The sequence below is a fragment of the Crinia signifera genome, chromosome 9 (assembly GCF_055691185.1).
Source record: "Crinia signifera chromosome 9, ASM5569118v1, whole genome shotgun sequence".
Classification (NCBI taxonomy): Eukaryota; Metazoa; Chordata; class Amphibia; order Anura; family Myobatrachidae; genus Crinia; species Crinia signifera.
The window spans coordinates 129,653,404-129,673,659 of record NC_139225.1 but is presented as its reverse complement, the minus strand read 5'-3'; the positions used below and the strand labels follow the sequence as shown (position 1 = coordinate 129,673,659).

Here is a 20,256-nt window from a genome sequence, read left to right as displayed (position 1 = left end):
CGTCTTAAGCTCCTCTTCCTCCTCTAGTGATGAGGGACCCCCTCAAAGACGCCCCCGTAGAGCAGCTGAGACCCCCCCCCAATGATTGATCTCGTATGGACCCCACCACCAGACAATTTTGAGCCCCAGGTTCCTGAGTTTTTGGCCAACCCAGGAATCCAATTTGATACTACAGGCCTCAAAGAAATTGACTTTTTCAAAGTCTTTTTCTCTGATGATTTTATAAATTTAATGGTGGACCAAAATAATTTATATGCCCAGCAGTTTATTGCCCAAAACCCCACGTCATCATTTGCTAGGTGGACCCCTGTAGATGCAGTAGAGATGATGACGTTTTGGGGTCTGGTGTTACATATGGGCATAGTTAAAAAGCCAGAAATTAGGCAATATTGGAGTACAGATGTTCTGTACAGCACCCCACTTCATCGTATGGCCATGACCCGGACTCGTTTTGAGACGATCCTTACATTTTTGCATTACAACGATAATGCACAGTGCCCACCCAGAGATGATCCCACCTTTGACCGGCTATTCAAAGTCAGGCCGGTCATTGATCATTTCAGCGCCAAATTTGCTGAGATGTACATCCCCCAAAAATTCATTTGTGTGGACGAGTCACTTATACATTTTAAAGGAAGGGTTAAATTCCGCCAGTACCTTCCCAATAAGAGGGCAAGGTATGGCATAAAAATGTATAAGCTGTGCGAAAGTACCTCAGGGTACACCCACAGGTTTAGGGTATATGAAGGGAAGGACACAAGAATTGAACCGCCAGAATGCCCCCCCTCCCTCGTAGGTGTTAGTTGAAAGATTGTCTGGGATTTAGTGCACCCCTTCCTGGATAAGGGTTATCACCTCTATGTGGATAACTATTACACCAGCATCCCCCTGTTTAAGGCCGTTGGTTCAAGAGGTACAGCAGCTTGCGGTACTGTGCGCAAGAACCAAAGAGGCCTCCCAAAAACGCACGTTGCCCAATTACTGAGAAAGGGTGAAAGCAGGGCAATATGCACCGAAAATATGTTGTTGGTCAAATATAAGGACAAGAGGGATGTCCTTATACTGACAACAATTCACGGAGACAGTACCACCTCCGTCCCTGTACGAGGTACCAGTACCCACACCTCAAAACCTATTTGTATCCTAGATTACAATAAGTACATGGGCGGAGTGGATCTTTCAGATCAGGTACTGAAGCCGTACAGTGCCCTGCGGAAAACAAAAATATGGTATAAGAAGCTGGCCGTGTATATCATCCAGATGGCACTGTATAACGCTTACGTACTATTCCGTTCTACCAGCCAGACGGGGACATTTATGCACTTTCAAGAGGAAGTCATAAAGGGCCTAATATTTGGGAACCAGCAGGCAGAGGGCCCCAGTACTTCTAGTACTGGCCCCAGTACTTCTAGTACTGGCCCCCGTATTGTATCAGGGCAGCATTTTCCTAACGAAATCCCCTCCACTGGAAAAAAGGGCAGGACACAAAAAAGGTGCAAAGTTTGCTATACATAGTTACATAGTTACATAGTAGATAAGGCTGAATAAAGACTTGCGTCCATCTAGTTCAACCTACGTTTTAATAGCATATCCCTTGTAAAAGACAGAATATGGTTCCTATTAGTACCCCTGGATATTTTTATCCAATAAATGCTTGTCCAACCTTATTTTGAACGTATTTATTGTATCTGCCAACACCACCTCTCCAGGAAGAGAGTTCCAAAGTTTGACTGCTCTGACCGTAAAGAAATTTTTTCTTTTGAGGGAACGAAATTTTCTTTCCTCTAATCTAAATTCGTGCCCTCGTGTCCTAGTTTCCTTTCTTGCAGTAAAAAGAGTGCTTGAGAGTTCCTTATATTGGCCCCTGATATATTTGTACATGTTGAGCATGTCCCCCCTTAAACGTCTCTTCTCAAGTGTAAATAGTCCTAGCTTGCTTAATCTCTCCTCATATAAAAAGGGAATACGAAAGCAAACTATTTTCCACTGTGAAACTTGTCCCGACAAACCCGGCCTATGTATGAAGGAGTGCTTTAAAATATACCACACATCTATGGATTATTAGGTTCATCATTTCACCGTGCTTCGGGGGTCTTGCTAATGCGACATAGCACCCACCATTCATTCCACCAGAATGTGTGCTGCAAAATCCAAATATCACTCCTTCCCTTCTGAGTCCTGCCATGCACCCAAATGGTATTTTTTGGTCACATATGAGGCATTGCCGTACTCGGGAGAAATTGGGGCACAGATTTTGTGGTGCTTTGTCTCCTTCTTTCTTGTGAAAATGAAAAATTTTGAGCCAGAACTGCATTTTTGTGTTAAAAAATGTAATTTTTCATTTTCACAGCCCAGTTGTACCAAAATTGGTGAAACCCCTGGGGATTTGAAATGTACACTATACCCCTAGATGAATTCCCTGAGGGGTGTAGTTTGCAAAATGGGGTCACTTGTGGGGGGGTTCCACTGTATTGGTGCTTCGGGGGTCTTGCTAATGCGACATAGCACCCACCATTCATTCCACCAGAATCTGTGCTGCAAAATCCAAATATCACTCCTTCCCTTCTGAGTCCTGCCATGCACCCAAATGGTATTTTTTGGTCACATATGAGGCATTGCCATACTCGGGAAAAATTGGGGCACAGATTTTGGGGTGCTTTGTCTCCTTCATTCCTTGTGAAAATGAAAAATTTTGAGCCAGAACTGCATTTTTGTGTAAAAAATGTAATTTTTCATTTTCACAGCCCAGTTGTACCACAATTGGTGAAACCTCTGGGGGTTTGAAATGTACACTATACCCCTAGATGAATTCCCTGAGGGGTGTAGTTTGCAAAATGGGGTCACTTGTGGGGGGGTTCCACTGTATTGGTGCTTCGGGGGTCTTGCTAATGCGACATAGCACCCACCATTCATTCCACCAGAATCTGTGCTGCAAAATCCAAATATCACTCCTTCCCTTCTGAGTCCTGCCATGCACCCAAATGGTATTTTTTGGTCACATATGAGGCATTGCCGTACTCGGGAGAAATTGGGGCACAGATTTTGGGGTGCTTTGTCTCCTTCATTCCTTGTGAAAATGAAAAATTTTGAGCCAGAACTGCATTTTTGTGTAAAAAATGTAATTTTTCATTTTCACAGCCCAGTTGTACCACAATTGGTGAAACCCCTTGGGGTTTGAAATGTACACTATACCCCTAGATGAATTCCCTGAGGGGTGTAGTTTGCAAAATGGGGTCACTTGTGGGGGGGTTCCACTGTATTGGTGCTTCCTCCGACCTTTTCATGCCCTACTATCCACTAGGGCGTGGAGTGAGAATAGAATAGTGTGGCGAGCGCAGCGAGCCACCGAGCCCGAAGCGTGGCGAGCGCAGCGAGCCCCGCGAGGGGACGCGGATACCTTCACAGGTAAACGCGTCCCTTCACGGGCTTCCCAGGTGTCCGCGTCGCCATGGACACCTGGGAAGCCCGCAAGGGGACGCGTATAACTGTGAAGGTATCCGCGTCCCCTCGCGGGGCTCGCTGCGCTCGCCACGCTTCGGGCTCGGTGGCTCGCTGCGCTCGCCACACTATTCTATTCTCACTCCACGCCCTAGTGGATAGTAGGGCATGAAAAGGTCGGAGGACGCATACCGCCGCCCCTCGCGGGCTGGCTGCGCTCGCCACGCTTCGGGTTCACGTTGATGGCGGGGTGGCGTCAATAACTTTTGGGGGGACATTTCAATGTTCAGGTATGTTTTTGGCCCATTTACCATTGTTCCCTATGATAATTTGGCTAAATTGAGCCATTTCACATTGTTTCCTATGGGAAATCGTGGTCATCGCGGGTAAATTGAGGCATTTAACATTGTTCTCTATGGGGAAATCGCGATGGCGATGGCCCCGATTTTACCCCCGATGACCGCGATTCTGATCGGTGTGGCCGTGCTAGGAAACAAGTACCATTTTTTACACCCACGGTGCTTTTGTGGGTGTCCTGTGCCCGCTGAGCGCTGATCAGTGACAGACGTTACTGACCAACATCTGTGCTCAATTTTTGGCGCAGGAGCTTTTTTTTTTTCTTTTAACTTACACGTGTTAAAGCACTACATACACACTACATACCCCCCGTGTTGAAATAAAGTTTGTACCCCCCCCCTACACTATACACGCCTACACAAAAATAAAAAAAATGTCCCAATCATCGCAAAGACTGTTTTCAGCGGAGGAGGCATATGCCCTTATTGCCTCTGACACTGACACAGCCAGTGAAGAAAGTGATGAATTTGCATTCGTCTTAAGCTCCTCTTCCTCCTCTAGTGATGAGGGACCCCCTCAAAGACGCCCCCGTAGAGCAGCTGAGACCCCCCCCCAATGATTGATCTCGTATGGACCCCACCACCAGACAATTTTGAGCCCCAGGTTCCTGAGTTTTTGGCCAACCCAGGAATCCAATTTGATACTACAGGCCTCAAAGAAATTGACTTTTTCAAAGTCTTTTTCTCTGATGATTTTATAAATTTAATGGTGGACCAAAATAATTTATATGCCCAGCAGTTTATTGCCCAAAACCCCACGTCATCATTTGCTAGGTGGACCCCTGTAGATGCAGTAGAGATGATGACGTTTTGGGGTCTGGTGTTACATATGGGCATAGTTAAAAAGCCAGAAATTAGGCAATATTGGAGTACAGATGTTCTGTACAGCACCCCACTTCATCGTATGGCCATGACCCGGACTCGTTTTGAGACGATCCTTACATTTTTGCATTACAACGATAATGCACAGTGCCCACCCAGAGATGATCCCACCTTTGACCGGCTATTCAAAGTCAGGCCGGTCATTGATCATTTCAGCGCCAAATTTGCTGAGATGTACATCCCCCAAAAATTCATTTGTGTGGACGAGTCACTTATACATTTTAAAGGAAGGGTTAAATTCCGCCAGTACCTTCCCAATAAGAGGGCAAGGTATGGCATAAAAATGTATAAGCTGTGCGAAAGTACCTCAGGGTACACCCACAGGTTTAGGGTATATGAAGGGAAGGACACAAGAATTGAACCGCCAGAATGCCCCCCCTCCCTCGTAGGTGTTAGTTGAAAGATTGTCTGGGATTTAGTGCACCCCTTCCTGGATAAGGGTTATCACCTCTATGTGGATAACTATTACACCAGCATCCCCCTGTTTAAGGCCGTTGGTTCAAGAGGTACAGCAGCTTGCGGTACTGTGCGCAAGAACCAAAGAGGCCTCCCAAAAACGCACGTTGCCCAATTACTGAGAAAGGGTGAAAGCAGGGCAATATGCACCGAAAATATGTTGTTGGTCAAATATAAGGACAAGAGGGATGTCCTTATACTGACAACAATTCACGGAGACAGTACCACCTCCGTCCCTGTACGAGGTACCAGTACCCACACCTCAAAACCTATTTGTATCCTAGATTACAATAAGTACATGGGCGGAGTGGATCTTTCAGATCAGGTACTGAAGCCGTACAGTGCCCTGCGGAAAACAAAAATATGGTATAAGAAGCTGGCCGTGTATATCATCCAGATGGCACTGTATAACGCTTACGTACTATTCCGTTCTACCAGCCAGACGGGGACATTTATGCACTTTCAAGAGGAAGTCATAAAGGGCCTAATATTTGGGAACCAGCAGGCAGAGGGCCCCAGTACTTCTAGTACTGGCCCCAGTACTTCTAGTACTGGCCCCCGTATTGTATCAGGGCAGCATTTTCCTAACGAAATCCCCTCCACTGGAAAAAAGGGCAGGACACAAAAAAGGTGCAAAGTTTGCTATACATAGTTACATAGTTACATAGTAGATAAGGCTGAATAAAGACTTGCGTCCATCTAGTTCAACCTACGTTTTAATAGCATATCCCTTGTAAAAGACAGAATATGGTTCTTATTAGTACCCCTGGATATTTTTATCCAATAAATGCTTGTCCAACCTTATTTTGAACGTATTTATTGTATCTGCCAACACCACCTCTCCAGGAAGAGAGTTCCAAAGTTTGACTGCTCTGACCGTAAAGAAATTTTTTCTTTTGAGGGAACGAAATTTTCTTTCCTCTAATCTAAATTCGTGCCCTCGTGTCCTAGTTTCCTTTCTTGCAGTAAAAAGAGTGCTTGAGAGTTCCTTATATTGGCCCCTGATATATTTGTACATGTTGAGCATGTCCCCCCTTAAACGTCTCTTCTCAAGTGTAAATAGTCCTAGCTTGCTTAATCTCTCCTCATATAAAAAGGGAATACGAAAGCAAACTATTTTCCACTGTGAAACTTGTCCCGACAAACCCGGCCTATGTATGAAGGAGTGCTTTAAAATATACCACACATCTATGAATTATTAGGTTCATCATTTCACCGTGCTTCGGGGGTCTTGCTAATGCGACATAGCACCCACCATTCATTCCACCAGAATGTGTGCTGCAAAATCCAAATATCACTCCTTCCCTTCTGAGTCCTGCCATGCACCCAAATGGTATTTTTTGGTCACATATGAGGCATTGCCGTACTCGGGAGAAATTGGGGCACAGATTTTGTGGTGCTTTGTCTCCTTCTTTCTTGTGAAAATGAAAAATTTTGAGCCAGAACTGCATTTTTGTGTTAAAAAATGTAATTTTTCATTTTCACAGCCCAGTTGTACCAAAATTGGTGAAACCCCTGGGGATTTGAAATGTACACTATACCCCTAGATGAATTCCCTGAGGGGTGTAGTTTGCAAAATGGGGTCACTTGTGGGGGGGTTCCACTGTATTGGTGCTTCGGGGGTCTTGCTAATGCGACATAGCACCCACCATTCATTCCACCAGAATCTGTGCTGCAAAATCCAAATATCACTCCTTCCCTTCTGAGTCCTGCCATGCACCCAAATGGTATTTTTTGGTCACATATGAGGCATTGCCATACTCGGGAAAAATTGGGGCACAGATTTTGGGGTGCTTTGTCTCCTTCATTCCTTGTGAAAATGAAAAATTTTGAGCCAGAACTGCATTTTTGTGTAAAAAATGTAATTTTTCATTTTCACAGCCCAGTTGTACCACAATTGGTGAAACCTCTGGGGGTTTGAAATGTACACTATACCCCTAGATGAATTCCCTGAGGGGTGTAGTTTGCAAAATGGGGTCACTTGTGGGGGGGTTCCACTGTATTGGTGCTTCGGGGGTCTTGCTAATGCGACATAGCACCCACCATTCATTCCACCAGAATCTGTGCTGCAAAATCCAAATATCACTCCTTCCCTTCTGAGTCCTGCCATGCACCCAAATGGTATTTTTTGGTCACATATGAGGCATTGCCGTACTCGGGAGAAATTGGGGCACAGATTTTGGGGTGCTTTGTCTCCTTCATTCCTTGTGAAAATGAAAAATTTTGAGCCAGAACTGCATTTTTGTGTAAAAAATGTAATTTTTCATTTTCACAGCCCAGTTGTACCACAATTGGTGAAACCCCTTGGGGTTTGAAATGTACACTATACCCCTAGATGAATTCCCTGAGGGGTGTAGTTTGCAAAATGGGGTCACTTGTGGGGGGGTTCCACTGTATTGGTGCTTCGGGGTCTTGCTAATGCGACATAGCACCCACCATTCATTCCACCAGAATCTGTGCTGCAAAATCCAAATATCACTCCTTCCCTTCTGAGTCCTGCCATGCACCCAAATGGTATTTTTTGGTCACATGAGGCATTGCCATACTCGGAAGAAATTGGGGCACAGATTTTGGGGTGCTTTGTCTCCTTCATTCCTTGTGAAAATGAAAAATTTTGAGCCAGAACTGCATTTTTGTGTAAAAAATGTAATTTTTCATTTTCACAGCCCAGTTGTACCACAATTGGTGAAACCCCTGGGGGTTTGAAATGTACACTATACCCCTAGATGAATTCCCTGAGGGGTGCAGTTTGCAAAATGGGGTCACTTGTGGGGGGGTTCCACTGTATTGGTGCTTCGGGGGTCTTGCTAATGCGACATAGCACCCACCATTCATTCCACCAGAATCTGTGCTGCAAAATCCAAATATCACTCCTTCCCTTCTGAGTCCTGCCATGCACCCAAATGGTATTTTTTGGTCACATATGAGGCATTGCCATACTCGGGAGAAATTGGGGCACAGATTTTGGGGTGCTTTGTCTCCTTCATTCCTTGTGAAAATGAAAAATTTTGAGCCAGAACTGCATTTTTGTGTAAAAAATGTAATTTTTCATTTTCACAGCCCAGTTGTACCACAATTGGTGAAACCCCTGGGGGTTTGAAATGTACACTATACCCCTAGATGAATTCCCTGAGGGGTGTAGTTTGCAAAATGGGGTCACTTGTGGGGGGGGTCCACTGTATTGGTGCTTCGGGGGTCTTGCTAATGCGACATAGCACCCACCATTCATTCCACCAGAATCTGTGCTGCAAAATCCAAATATCACTCCTTCCCTTCTGAGTCCTGCCATGCACCCAAATGGTATTTTTTGGTCACATATGAGGCATTGCCGTACTCGGGAGAAATTGGGGCACAGATTTTGGGGTGCTTTGTCTCCTTCATTCCTTGTGAAAATGAAAAATTTTGAGCCAGAACTGCATTTTTGTGTAAAAAAATGTAATTTTTCATTTTCACAGCCCAGTTGTACCAAAATTGGTGAAACCCCTGGGGGTTTGAAATGTACACTATACCCCTATATGAATTCCCTGAGGGGTGTAGTTTGCAAAATGGGGTCACTTGTGGGGGGTTCCACTGTATTGGTGCTTCGGGGGTCTTGCTAATGCGACATAGCACCCACCATTCATTCCACCAGAATCTGTGCTGCAAAATCCAAATATCACTCCTTCCCTTCTGAGTCCTGCCATGCACCCAAATGGTATTTTTTGGTCACATATGAGGCATTGCCGTACTCGGGAGAAATTGGGGCACAGATTTTGGGGTGCTTTGTCTCCTTCATTCCTTGTGAAAATGAAAAATTTTGAGCCAGAACTGCATTTTTGTGTAAAAAAATGTAATTTTTCATTTTCACAGCCCAGTTGTACCAAAATTGGTGAAACCCCTGGGGGTTTGAAATGTACACTATACCCCTAGATGAATTCCCTGAGGGGTGTAGTTTGCAAAATGGGGTCACTTGTGGGGGGGTTCCACTGTATTGCTGCTTCGGGGGTCTTGCTAATGCGACATAGCACCCACCATTCATTCCACCAGAATGTGTGCTGCAAAATCCAAATATCACTCCTTCCCTTCTGAGTCCTGCCATGCACCCAAATGGTATTTTTTGGTCACATATGAGGCATTGCCGTACTCGGGAGAAATTGGGGCACAGATTTTGGGGTGCTTTGTCTCCTTCATTCCTTGTGAAAATGAAAAATTTGGAGCCAGAACTGCATTTTTGTGTAAAAAATGTAATTTTTCATTTTCACAGCCCAGTTGTACCACAATTGGTGAAACCCCTAGGGGTTTGAAATGTACACTATACCCCTAGATGAATTCCCTGAGGGGTGTAGTTTGCAAAATGGGGTCACTTGTGGGGGGGTTCCTAACTTTTAGCATCTTATGTTGCTTAGAAACCTACATGGTGCCTAAAAAATAATCTCATAAAAAGGAGGCTCCAAAATCAAGTAGGTGCTCCTTCTATTATGAAGCCTGTGGTTTGGTCAACGTGCACACTAGGGCCACATATAGGATATTTATGAAAACAAAAGAATTGGGGGAATCAATTTTTAGTCACATTTCTCTAGTAAAATCTACTGTGTTCCTTAGAAAAATGTATTAAAATTGAAAATCTGCTAAAAAAATGAAATTTTGAAATTTCACCTACACTTTGTTTTAATTCCTGTGAAACACCTAAAGGGTTAACAAACTTCCAAAATGCTGTTTTGAATACTGTGAGGGGTGCAGTTTTTGAAATGGCATCATTTATGGGGGTGTCTCACATACAAGTCCCTCAAAGTCACATCAGAACTGAACTGGTCCCTAAAAAAATCAGTGTTTGAAATTTTCTTGAAAATTTGAGAATTTGCTATTCATATTTTAAGCCTCCTAGTGTCCAAAAAAATTAAAAGGAGGTTGAAATAATGATGGAAACATAAAGTATACATATGGTCTTTGTTAGTTCTTAACTATTTTGAGTGGTATGATTATTTGTCTCACAAGCAGAAAATTTAACATTTTGCAAATTGCAAAATTTTCAATTTTTTTACGACATTTTGGTATTTTTCACAAAAAAACACAGACTGTATCGACCAAAATTTACCACTAACTTGAAGTACAATGTGTCACGAGAAAACAATCTCAAAATCACTGGGATAAGTAAAAGCAAAAAAAAAGTTATCCCCACTTAAGTGATACATGTCAGATTTGAAAAAAAGGGCTCTGTCAGGAAAGCAAAAACAGGCTGCGTCGGTAAGGGGTTAAGGAAACAAAAAGTTTATACAAAAAAACCCGAAAGTTAAGATTTTTATTAAATCACTTACAGTATATAATCTCTTACTGGTTGATGTAACTATTGCAACCTTAATTATTTAAGTTTTATGGTACTTATGTACTAACTGGGCTGCCGATTTTGAAACCGGGTCCATCGCATCGCATCGCATCCGACCATATCGCATGCGATGCGATGCAATGGACCCGATTTTTCCATAGGATTCATTGTTAAAATGGACTGAGTCCATTTTAACATGGAATTCAATGGGGAAAGGGGTCCTTTTCATACCCCTACTATCCAAGTGGGCATGGAGTTGGATAGCGTGGCGAGCGTAGCGAGCCCCGCGAGGGGACACAGAATACCGTCCCCTCACGGGGCTCGCTTCACTCGCCACGCTTCGGGCTCGGTGGCTCGCTACGCTCGCCACAGGTTTATATCCAACTCCATGCCCACTTGGATAGTAGGGGTATGAAAATGACCCCTTTTTCCCATTGAATTCCATGTTAAAATGGACTCAGTCCATTTTAACATTGAATCCTATGGAAAAATTGGGTCATCGCATCGCATCTGATTGTATGCCTTAAGTTAAGGCATACAATCAAAAAATCGGCAGCCCAGATAATACATAAGTACCAGTTTTACACATGTACTAACTCCAGCACCAGTGCACATTGACTAAATACAGAGGTCTTAATTAACGTGGAAGTAAAGTTCCTTTAAGAAAAATAAAAACAAATATATAATACTTCTGGTAATAGCTACCTAGAATGTCCGGGTACTTGAGCAAGATTCTCAAACTGTGTCTCAAAGTCATGCTGGTAGTTTCTGTCCCGGCAAAGAAAAGGTTTGTCACGGTAACAAATAAGTTTTCAAAATGGAACTCCGTATCAGGATTTTCCCTTTCCTACAAAGGGAAATAAAGTCATTAAAATCTGAAACAAGATTACATTTGGGGTGATCTGAATATAGGACCTGATTCAGACCCACATACTAAGCAACGTATAAGCGGCCGCCTGATGTCCCAACGAATGCCCGCTGCCAGCACTGCCCGCGTTCCTTCGCTTGCATGCAAGGGGATGTGTAGGAGAACACATCCCATCGCATGCGGCCGAAGGGGACAGAAATCTTTTGATGGTCACCGACCAACAAATGATTTATTCCCTATTCGGTAAAAGAAGTCATGTGGTTAGCCAACCACCCCAACCAGGCATCACCCCACCTACACTACAAGGGAACGCCCAGCGTTTTCATGGTGACGCCCATAAAATGCTGGATGTTCTCCTTCTCCAGCCCAAAGTCTGCCCAAGGCACTCTCTGTAGGAACCAGTGGCAGCTCTAAGGCATTTCGTCCTATTGAATAGAAAGGTTTATTTGTCCTAGGCACTAGTTTTGTTCAAGTCACAGCATAGCATGTTGGTGCACTCAAAATCCCTTTACAAAAAAACAACCTCAAATAATAAAATGATCCAAACTTAAACTAGGATCCGAATTATAGGTCGACAGTGTCTAGGTTGGCATGTCAATGGTCGACCCAAGAAAAGGTCAATATGAGTTATTCACGATTTTTATTTTGTTTTTTGGACTCTTTCATGCTCTACGGTCCACATTGACTCAGATGGAAAAATGGTAAAGTGCGCCAAGAGCAGCAGAGCGAGGCACCAGGTCCAAAGTTCGTAGCACAAGGGTACACACTACAGTAATTGGGGGTCCACATACTCCGGTGTTGACATTGGTACAAACAAATGCGAAAAAACTCATATCTAACTTTTTATGTGTTGACCTTTTCCTTGTCAACATTTTGCTTTGTCGACAATTTGTCAATGTCAACCTTGTGCATTCAATGTTGAAGGTGATTTGGAAAACGTGGACCGTTGGTAGATCTCGAGGGTTGGTTTGGCCACCCCTGCCTTAAACTATACCATGTGGTTTGATGTGTAGATCAATGCCGTTCATTTTTAATAAACAAATAGCAAACTCTACCATTACTATTTCACTGCCAAATACTCATAGACAATAATGTGATTGAGTCAAGCTTACGTCCCTCTGCCATCTTTATAAGGAAGCAATCTATGAAATCCCTGGGGCAGGCATTGTCCAATGTCTTCTGATGTTCCATCACTTGGTCCATCACAAATGCTTTTATAGAGCTAACATTTCTCAACACTTTCTTATGAGGTCCAGGGATATAATGGAAAAGTTTTTCAAAAGAGTTGAACAGCTTAAATAGGAATAAGAAAAAAAACATTAAAAAAATTGTATTTTTATTAAATTATATTGTAGATCATAGAAATTGGTAGGTATTATCTTAAAGCGTCTCTACAGTGTAGTGTACAGAGGTGCATGCTATCCATTCATGGAGCTCCTTTGTATTTTATTAAGCATTAACGGTTTAGAACATTGCAGGTAAGGTCAGTATTGTATAAAGGGTACTTATATGTTAGTTGGGCGCCCACTATGGTTAGTACGCTCATACCCCACTATCCATGTCCGTGGGGAGTTGATTTTATATAGTGTGGCAAGCACAGCGAGCCACCGTGCCCGAAGCGTGGCGAGCGGACACGTAAAACTAAGCAAGTAGAGCTCCATTGATTTGCATCAATCTCTTACCACAGTTTTACCTGGTTCTATTCAACTAATATGCCAAATATTTCTTAATTATTCCTTAAATATTCTTTAATTAGCCACAGGCAAGTAGAGAAAAGATGTCTAAATGTATGTTCTTACCTGCCCAATAGATGAATTCATTATCCTGAGGGATTCTTTCATCATGAAAAGAAGACCAAGGAATTTCTCATCATTGTATTTAAAACGCTCTCCAAAGACAATAGAACAGATGACGTTGGAAACAGCCAAAGTTATGAGATTAGTGGGGTCAAAAGGTGCACCTAGGATGTGGTTAAAAGTCATTCTAATGTCATGTGGGGTAATTATTTATTATCAGTTTGTTATATAGTGCACACATATTCCTCAGCAGAACCTCAAAACATGCGCGGAATCTTGGTGTTGTCCTGGACAGTGGCTTGACACTTAAACATCAGATATCAGCCACAACTAAATCCTCATTCTATCATCTAAGGAATATAGCCAGAATCAAGCACTTTATTCCCTCAGAAGACCTGCCTAAAGTCATACAAGGTGGCACCTTGAAAAAGCTGCAGGGGAGCGAAATGCGTTCGCAAGTGGTACACCCATCCAGCTGCCTTCTACAACCCTTTCCAGTACAAGCCTGCCAGCACCATCCCAAGTTTGGGAAATTTACCAGAATTGCTTCCACCACCTTAGGTGCGGGATCCAAAGGACAGGCATCATTCGTTTTGTGGAGGAACGCCACCTCTCTAATTATTGCCAAGTCAGGATCCCCATCCACAACTCTTTTCACATTCATTATGGAATAACTCCATTTACCATCAATTGGAGGCAATACAGCGAGGAAGCATCTCACCCCATTGTTTCCCTAATACAACTGGAATATCATCCTTTTGGGCCCAAAAGAGGACAGGACACGTCTGGATTAAGGTGACTTTTTGGGACATCACCCACAAATTCAAATACCGCAACACCCTTTTATTTTCATGTATATCCACATTTTATGCTACTAAGCTATATAGCTTGATATATATTATCCCCCCCACCCCCCTTTTTTAAAGGAAAGGAATTCCTTCATTTCAAAATAAAAATAAAATAATAGTTTTTATGATGCGTATAACACCTGTTACTATTTTATAGCGCAACCATCCTTCCTTTCTTTCCATTTACTGTAAGGGGGTGACACCCCGTTTTTCAGGTTGCAGCTTGGCAGAGCACGCCCTACAGGCGCCCTTTACAGATACCTAGGTATCTATTTTTCCCGCGTGTCTATCACTGCCTACTGGAGCGTGTCTATCACCATCTACTGGGCGTGTCTATCACTGCATTCTGGGCATCAATACAAACTAAACAGATGGTGACTTAATTATGTATATGGGCTTCAGAATGAGTCCCCCCTCCACCACCACCACCACCACCATATACACACTGTAGAAAGAGGGACAGGGCACGCCGAAGGCAAGCATCAAAAATGTACACCGTAATGCCCATTACACATTATACCACACTCCGTAATGCCCATTACACATTAGGCCTCATTTCGTAATGCCCAGTAAACTTTATTCCATACTCTGTAATGCCTATTACACATTATACCAAACACTGTAATGCCCATTACATATTATGCCACATGCTGTAATGCCCATTACACATTATGCCACACACCATAAATCCCATTACATGTTATACCACACACTGTAATGCCAATTACACATTAGAACACATGCCATAATGCCTATTACATATTATGCCACATAAGTGCCGGACATAGAGTGGGGACAGTGGTCAGACAGAGAGCGGTGGGCAACTTGCCCAATTACCTTGATACATCACATGGGATCCCTTTTCCCTGCTACTAGGAGGGGTCCAACCTGGAGACCATACTGTACGTGCAGAATGTATGGTCTCTGGGTCTGATCCGATGCGGAACAGAACGGACATCAGACACATGCTATTTGGGCCAATTTCTCATGAAATCTGGCCCAAATTGCATAGTGTATGAAGGCTGTTAAACTGCCACATCTTACATATGATTATACAATCCTTAAATATTTATTGTCCATCCCTCACACAACGCACCCTAGTATATATACTGTATGTAATTTACTTTTCCCACCCTTAACCTTATAAAATATATTTAATGCTTTGATAAACTGTCCCTCACAAAGCATAGGCAGCTTCTTAAACCTCCAGCTCCGGGTGTCTCTATAAGTACCTGCTGCTGCCGGGAGTCTGCTCTGCTGTCTGCGGTGAACCCTGCTGCAGCCACATGGATGGTACCAGGGCGGCACTTGTGTCATGACAGCGCGGCCATGCTACAGAGAACTAGACTGTGGACTGCAGTGCTGCACAGAAAGCAAGTCTGTGGGCAGGCCGGGGATTAGACGAGATCGCATATATTGGGGACAGCACAGCAGCCAAAACCCGAGCGGGCCAGTTCTACTGCATGCAGGTGGCTCAGCTCAGAAGCATAAGCAGAGCCACCGCTGTCATCGGGCACCCTACTTCGCCGGTAAAAATGGCACTGCATGCAAGCGTAAGGGGGGTGCACCCCCAGCACCTCCCGTGCACACACCTATGCTCATTCTGTAAATGCTCTTTTTAATGTAGTGTGGGATAAATATACACAAAGACACATGCACACAATTAAAATATTTAAGGACACTTATAGATCTTGATAACAATTCAGTTTAATCGTTTGTCTTGCACTAATTTATGACCATACTTTCATCTATCTCTACTTTTATAAATTTACCCTAATATAAAAATTATTCAATTTTAAACTGACCTTTTTGTTTTCTGAACTCATCTCCAAGACATCGACACTCCTCCTGGATCCTCTCCTCAATGCTCCTCTTTCCCATTCCAAAATTCCTCAGGGTGGTGATGGAGAAGCGTCGGAGCTGTTTCCAGCGCTCCCCATTACTAAAAACGATTCCTGTGAACAGAAAGATCATCTCATTTTCCATCACTTTATGTTACATTAGAACTATGATTGTGCTGTTGCTGTAAAGATTTAGGAGGATTCATTACCTACCGTAATCTTTAAACAGAAATTTTACTGCAGGAACTTTGCCTCTGTGGCTGAAAACATTGGCTTTCTCTACTAAGGCCTCAGTTACTGTATCATATCCATGTAGGACGACCACGGTCCTGGTCCCCAGATGAACAGTAAATACATCTCCATAAATCTTGGCGAGCTATGGTAAGACCAACACATACATGTAATAGTGTTTACAGGAACATTTAAACTCACTTTCTCCTAAAAAAAAACAATAGTTTATTTAAATGGGTTGTGTTTATCAAATACATTGTAAAAACATGTGGAAGATGCTTTGTGATACTTTTCTGCCATTGTCATTAACCTTTTGCAGTCCAATTTTTTTTTTTTTAGCAATTCAAACAGTCTGGTTTCAATATTTATCTTAATTGTTTAAAAATGGACTATATTGAATGTTGAATGATGATAATGTTCTTATTTTAAAGTGGCTCCCCATAGGATCTGCTAATAGCGCTAGGGCTGTTGAGCCTCACTAGATGTTGAGTTTGAAAGGGTTAGTACTTTATGATTCTTTAAACTGAAACATTAGTCAGACATTATCATTAGCAATTACTGTACACTGAGGGTCATTCTGCACCATTTGGAATGGGGCAAATTTGTCTCCGTTCCGATGGTGGGGGGGTCTGAGCTTGCATGTATTTGCAGACCCCTGGAATGAACAGCTTAGGTGATTTTCACATTTGCCAAGCTGCTCGCTCCAGAGGGGGCGGGCAAAGGTGGACAAGGGGTTGGATCAGGAGAACGCTTGGCATTTTATTTTGCGTCCCCATGAAAATGTTGGGCATTCCCCTGGAAGTGTGGGTGGGCTGATGCCTACAGGGGACAGATGGCTGACGTCAAATGACGTCAGCACTCATCCCCCCTTCGGCAGATACCGAAGGAAATAGAAGTCATTCTAGCGATGTAGGGGGCATTTTCTGAGTGATGTAGTAATATTGCTCAGAAATAGCCTCACATCAGTAAGTGTGTAGGCCACATTAGTTTAGTTCCAGTTCATATGACTGTCACAACATTGTCAATACCATATCTCTGTAACCAGTAGTTAATCTAGAATTTATTACAAGTGGTTTGTAAGAGAGGAACTTTTCTTACCTTTAATAATGACTGAGGCAACTCTTTGATGTTCACCTGTAGGATGTTTCCCAAGAAAGGAAGAGGCGTAGGTCCAGGCGGCATGTCCTTACGCTTGTCTCTGATGGCCATGATGAGGTACATGAGGCAAGTGGCACAGAGAACCAGAATAAGCATTCCAGTTCCACTGATGTCCATTGTCACAGTTGGGTGTCCCTGGATAATAGTACAGTACAGTTATGAAACAATCTTAGATTCCGTGAATGTTGCCAGTATGTGATTGGTCCTGATTGTTGTGATCAGGAGGGGAGGACAAAATGTTTAACACAACAGGTTGACTGCTGGTTGAAAGAATATTTACTTGTTTAAAAAATGGTCTGTATATGAAAACAGTACACATATACACATATACACATATGCAATGCAATGAAACATATATTAAAAACAAAATTGAGGCAAGATTAGAGCTCAATTATAAAATTAAAACAATAAAGATATTAAAAAAAAGGTAGTGGCTCATTAGTATTGATAACGAGAAGCTATCTGTCTTACACTTTGAAAAAGTATAAAAGTTTGAAAGTTTATGTGTCCATCAAAGTATTGGTGCAGACAGTGGCATCCCATCACTTGCATCCAGATATTAATTATTAATTGATTGCATCCAGATGATATTAAAGGGTCAGTCAAATTTCTTTTTTTTTTTAAATTCGGTAATTTTTATTGTGTTTTTTTCATTAAACATTAAACAAACATACATAACCCCGACATATACATATAGTGTAACATACCAGACAGCAAGATATCCACATATATCAATATTATGCCACAGGATAGGCGTATAGTATGTCAGGTAAAACATAGAATGGCAATAGTGGTATAATGGTAGTGAGAATTCACAGTAGATTAGTAACCAACCATATGTGCAGAGATACCATATAGGATCGGTATAGTAGAGGATATGAAAATTTCCTACAGCCCAAAGGCGCCATCTGGGCTCCAGGAATAGGTGGCACAGAGCACGCATGGAGGGAATACAAGCCCCCATACCAATATATATCAAATCGCGTCACTGCCATTAAGGTATTCTAATCTAACAAAATATTTACCTCATACAGTAAGGAAAAGTAAGCCCTGCACTAAACAATGTATATAGAATATTAGTTAGCATATCATGGACACTCATCTGGTTGGCTTAAGAAAGTAGCTGAAATAAACTCTAAAGTACCCATCCAAAAAAGAAAAAAAAACCAAAGCAACCCGCCTTCATAACCCCCCACCCTGTACAACCCATCCCCAACTAGGCGTACCTGGATCCCTTAACCGTAACCCCCCATTATCTAAACTACCTATCTATTCACCCGCCCCCCCCCCCCCCTCCAACCCCCCCCCCCCCACGTATACCACATAGAAGGAGAGCAATCGGATAATTGCCAGGGCAGATATATCAGGATATTAAATGTTAAATATTTGAGCTTGGGTACCAACAGCCTTCCTCCATCAAACATAGGTAAAAGAGAGGATAACGTCCCCCATAATAGAGCATGTTAAAGTATCCAGTTTAGATCCGATCCAGAACACAGAGAATCAGTGTGAATAGACAATATCAGAGTTAGTAAGGCTTCATATAAGGAGAGATAACGTTTGGACGTATGTGTATTGCTAGTATGGCCAGCGTTCAGTCTCGTTAAAGGACAAGAGGATTTTCCTATAAGTAGGGTCAGATGCATGCTGACTGATAGGGTAGTATCCGGAATACATATAATGCCATGCAGGGAAGGCAAATGTAAACTTCAGGAGGGTGTCAAGGATCTGAGGGCAAACAGCAATATCAGCGATGCATACATGGGGAGTATCCCAGCCCCTCATATATTTGTGTAGATCGGCCGAGCAGTATGGGTATGTTAGGGTATTTAGACCCACATCAGGACAGTCCAAAGGAGATATAGATGCATAGACATCCCGTGCACTGGTCGCAACATATCCTGCAGATTTAGAGAGAAAAGGTGGGTCTACCCTCCCGATATTGTGCAGGGTTATACAGTTCAGGGTTGTATCAGGAGGCTCCAAAGGCTCGGCTTGAATAGGGATATCTCCCACATCGGCCATGTCGCAATTCTCAGATGTAGATAAGAAAGGTGGATCTCCCACTCGTAGGTTATCCAGTTGTCTACATAGTCTGGTGGCGGAGGCAGGATATATTGTATAGAGAGGGCCATATTCAAAATCAAAGTCACTGGTAGAAGTCCTCCAGGTCACAGATAGGCACTTCACAAGTATATAGTCCAGTAGCTACGTTTAAGTACAGTGTTCCACTATAATAGAGACCTCACCCCACGAGCTCCGAGCAGGTCAGGGGAGTAAGTCAGCGCAGGTACCTTAGCACATGCGCCAGGAAGGCAAGATGGCGCCGGCGTCTCTGTGCGGCCCGAGCAGCGCGCCTCAGAAAAGACGACTCCCACTCTCCACCGCCAACCTTCCAGAGGGTCACCAGGCACCTCACCCCCCGAGACACCCGCCGGGGCACCAGTACATTCAGGGCTCAGAGGCACAGAGGTCCAGCTACAGCCGCCGGAGGATCCAAGATGGCGCCCGCACGAGTGAAGGAGACACTCACCACAGCAGGCAGCCAGATTGATCTCCGCACAACCACTCAGGAGTATCAGCAGAGATGCAGGGGGCACAGGAGCAGTTCCGGAGCCAATGGGGGTAAGTATACAGCGTGCAGGGGTCCCGGGGTAGGATATGTATAAAGGATTATGTCGGAGCTCTCACTCCCCGCACCCGCTCACATTGCCGGTCAAGCCACGCCCCCGGGTCAGTCAGATTTCACCTGGGATATTGTATCCTAGCTGCCCGGGTAGGACTGTGGGGGAGGGGAAGGTAATGTGAAGCTGTGTCGGTCCAGACCTAGCAGCCGCCCAGTCAGCGCAGCCGCAGCGCTCCCTTGGTGTGATGCCTGGTTTGAGTGACTGAATGTATGTCTTGGACCGGCCGTTCACGGGGTCTGCAAGTTTCAATCTTCAGTTTTGCCGTATTACTTATGGTTAACGCGGCAAGGTGAAGTCAGTTAAGACAGTACCGCCATCGTTAAAATGTAAAATCACATAGATCACCGTCCCATAAGTCTTAGTGAAGCTACACGGGTGAATGCAAAAAAATAA

The 20,256-nt window shown here is 43.5% G+C and overlaps 1 protein-coding gene across 1 annotated transcript in view; it reads right to left on the bottom strand.

The window, feature by feature from the left end:
- The window catches only part of LOC146036025 (cytochrome P450 2C23-like), a 47,786-nt gene that overhangs the window by 10,991 nt on the left and 16,539 nt on the right, over positions 1-20,256 (bottom strand). Inside the window, exons 2-7 of the mRNA XM_083159789.1 lie at positions 17,117-17,311; positions 16,001-16,163; positions 15,752-15,901; positions 13,102-13,262; positions 12,421-12,595; positions 11,140-11,283 (exon numbers count right to left, since the gene is read on the bottom strand). Of these exons, the coding sequence (XP_083015915.1) occupies positions 11,140-11,283; positions 12,421-12,595; positions 13,102-13,262; positions 15,752-15,901; positions 16,001-16,163; positions 17,117-17,293 (970 nt within the window). The 5' untranslated portion in view covers positions 17,294-17,311. The remainder of the gene's footprint in view (positions 1-11,139; positions 11,284-12,420; positions 12,596-13,101; positions 13,263-15,751; positions 15,902-16,000; positions 16,164-17,116; positions 17,312-20,256) is intronic.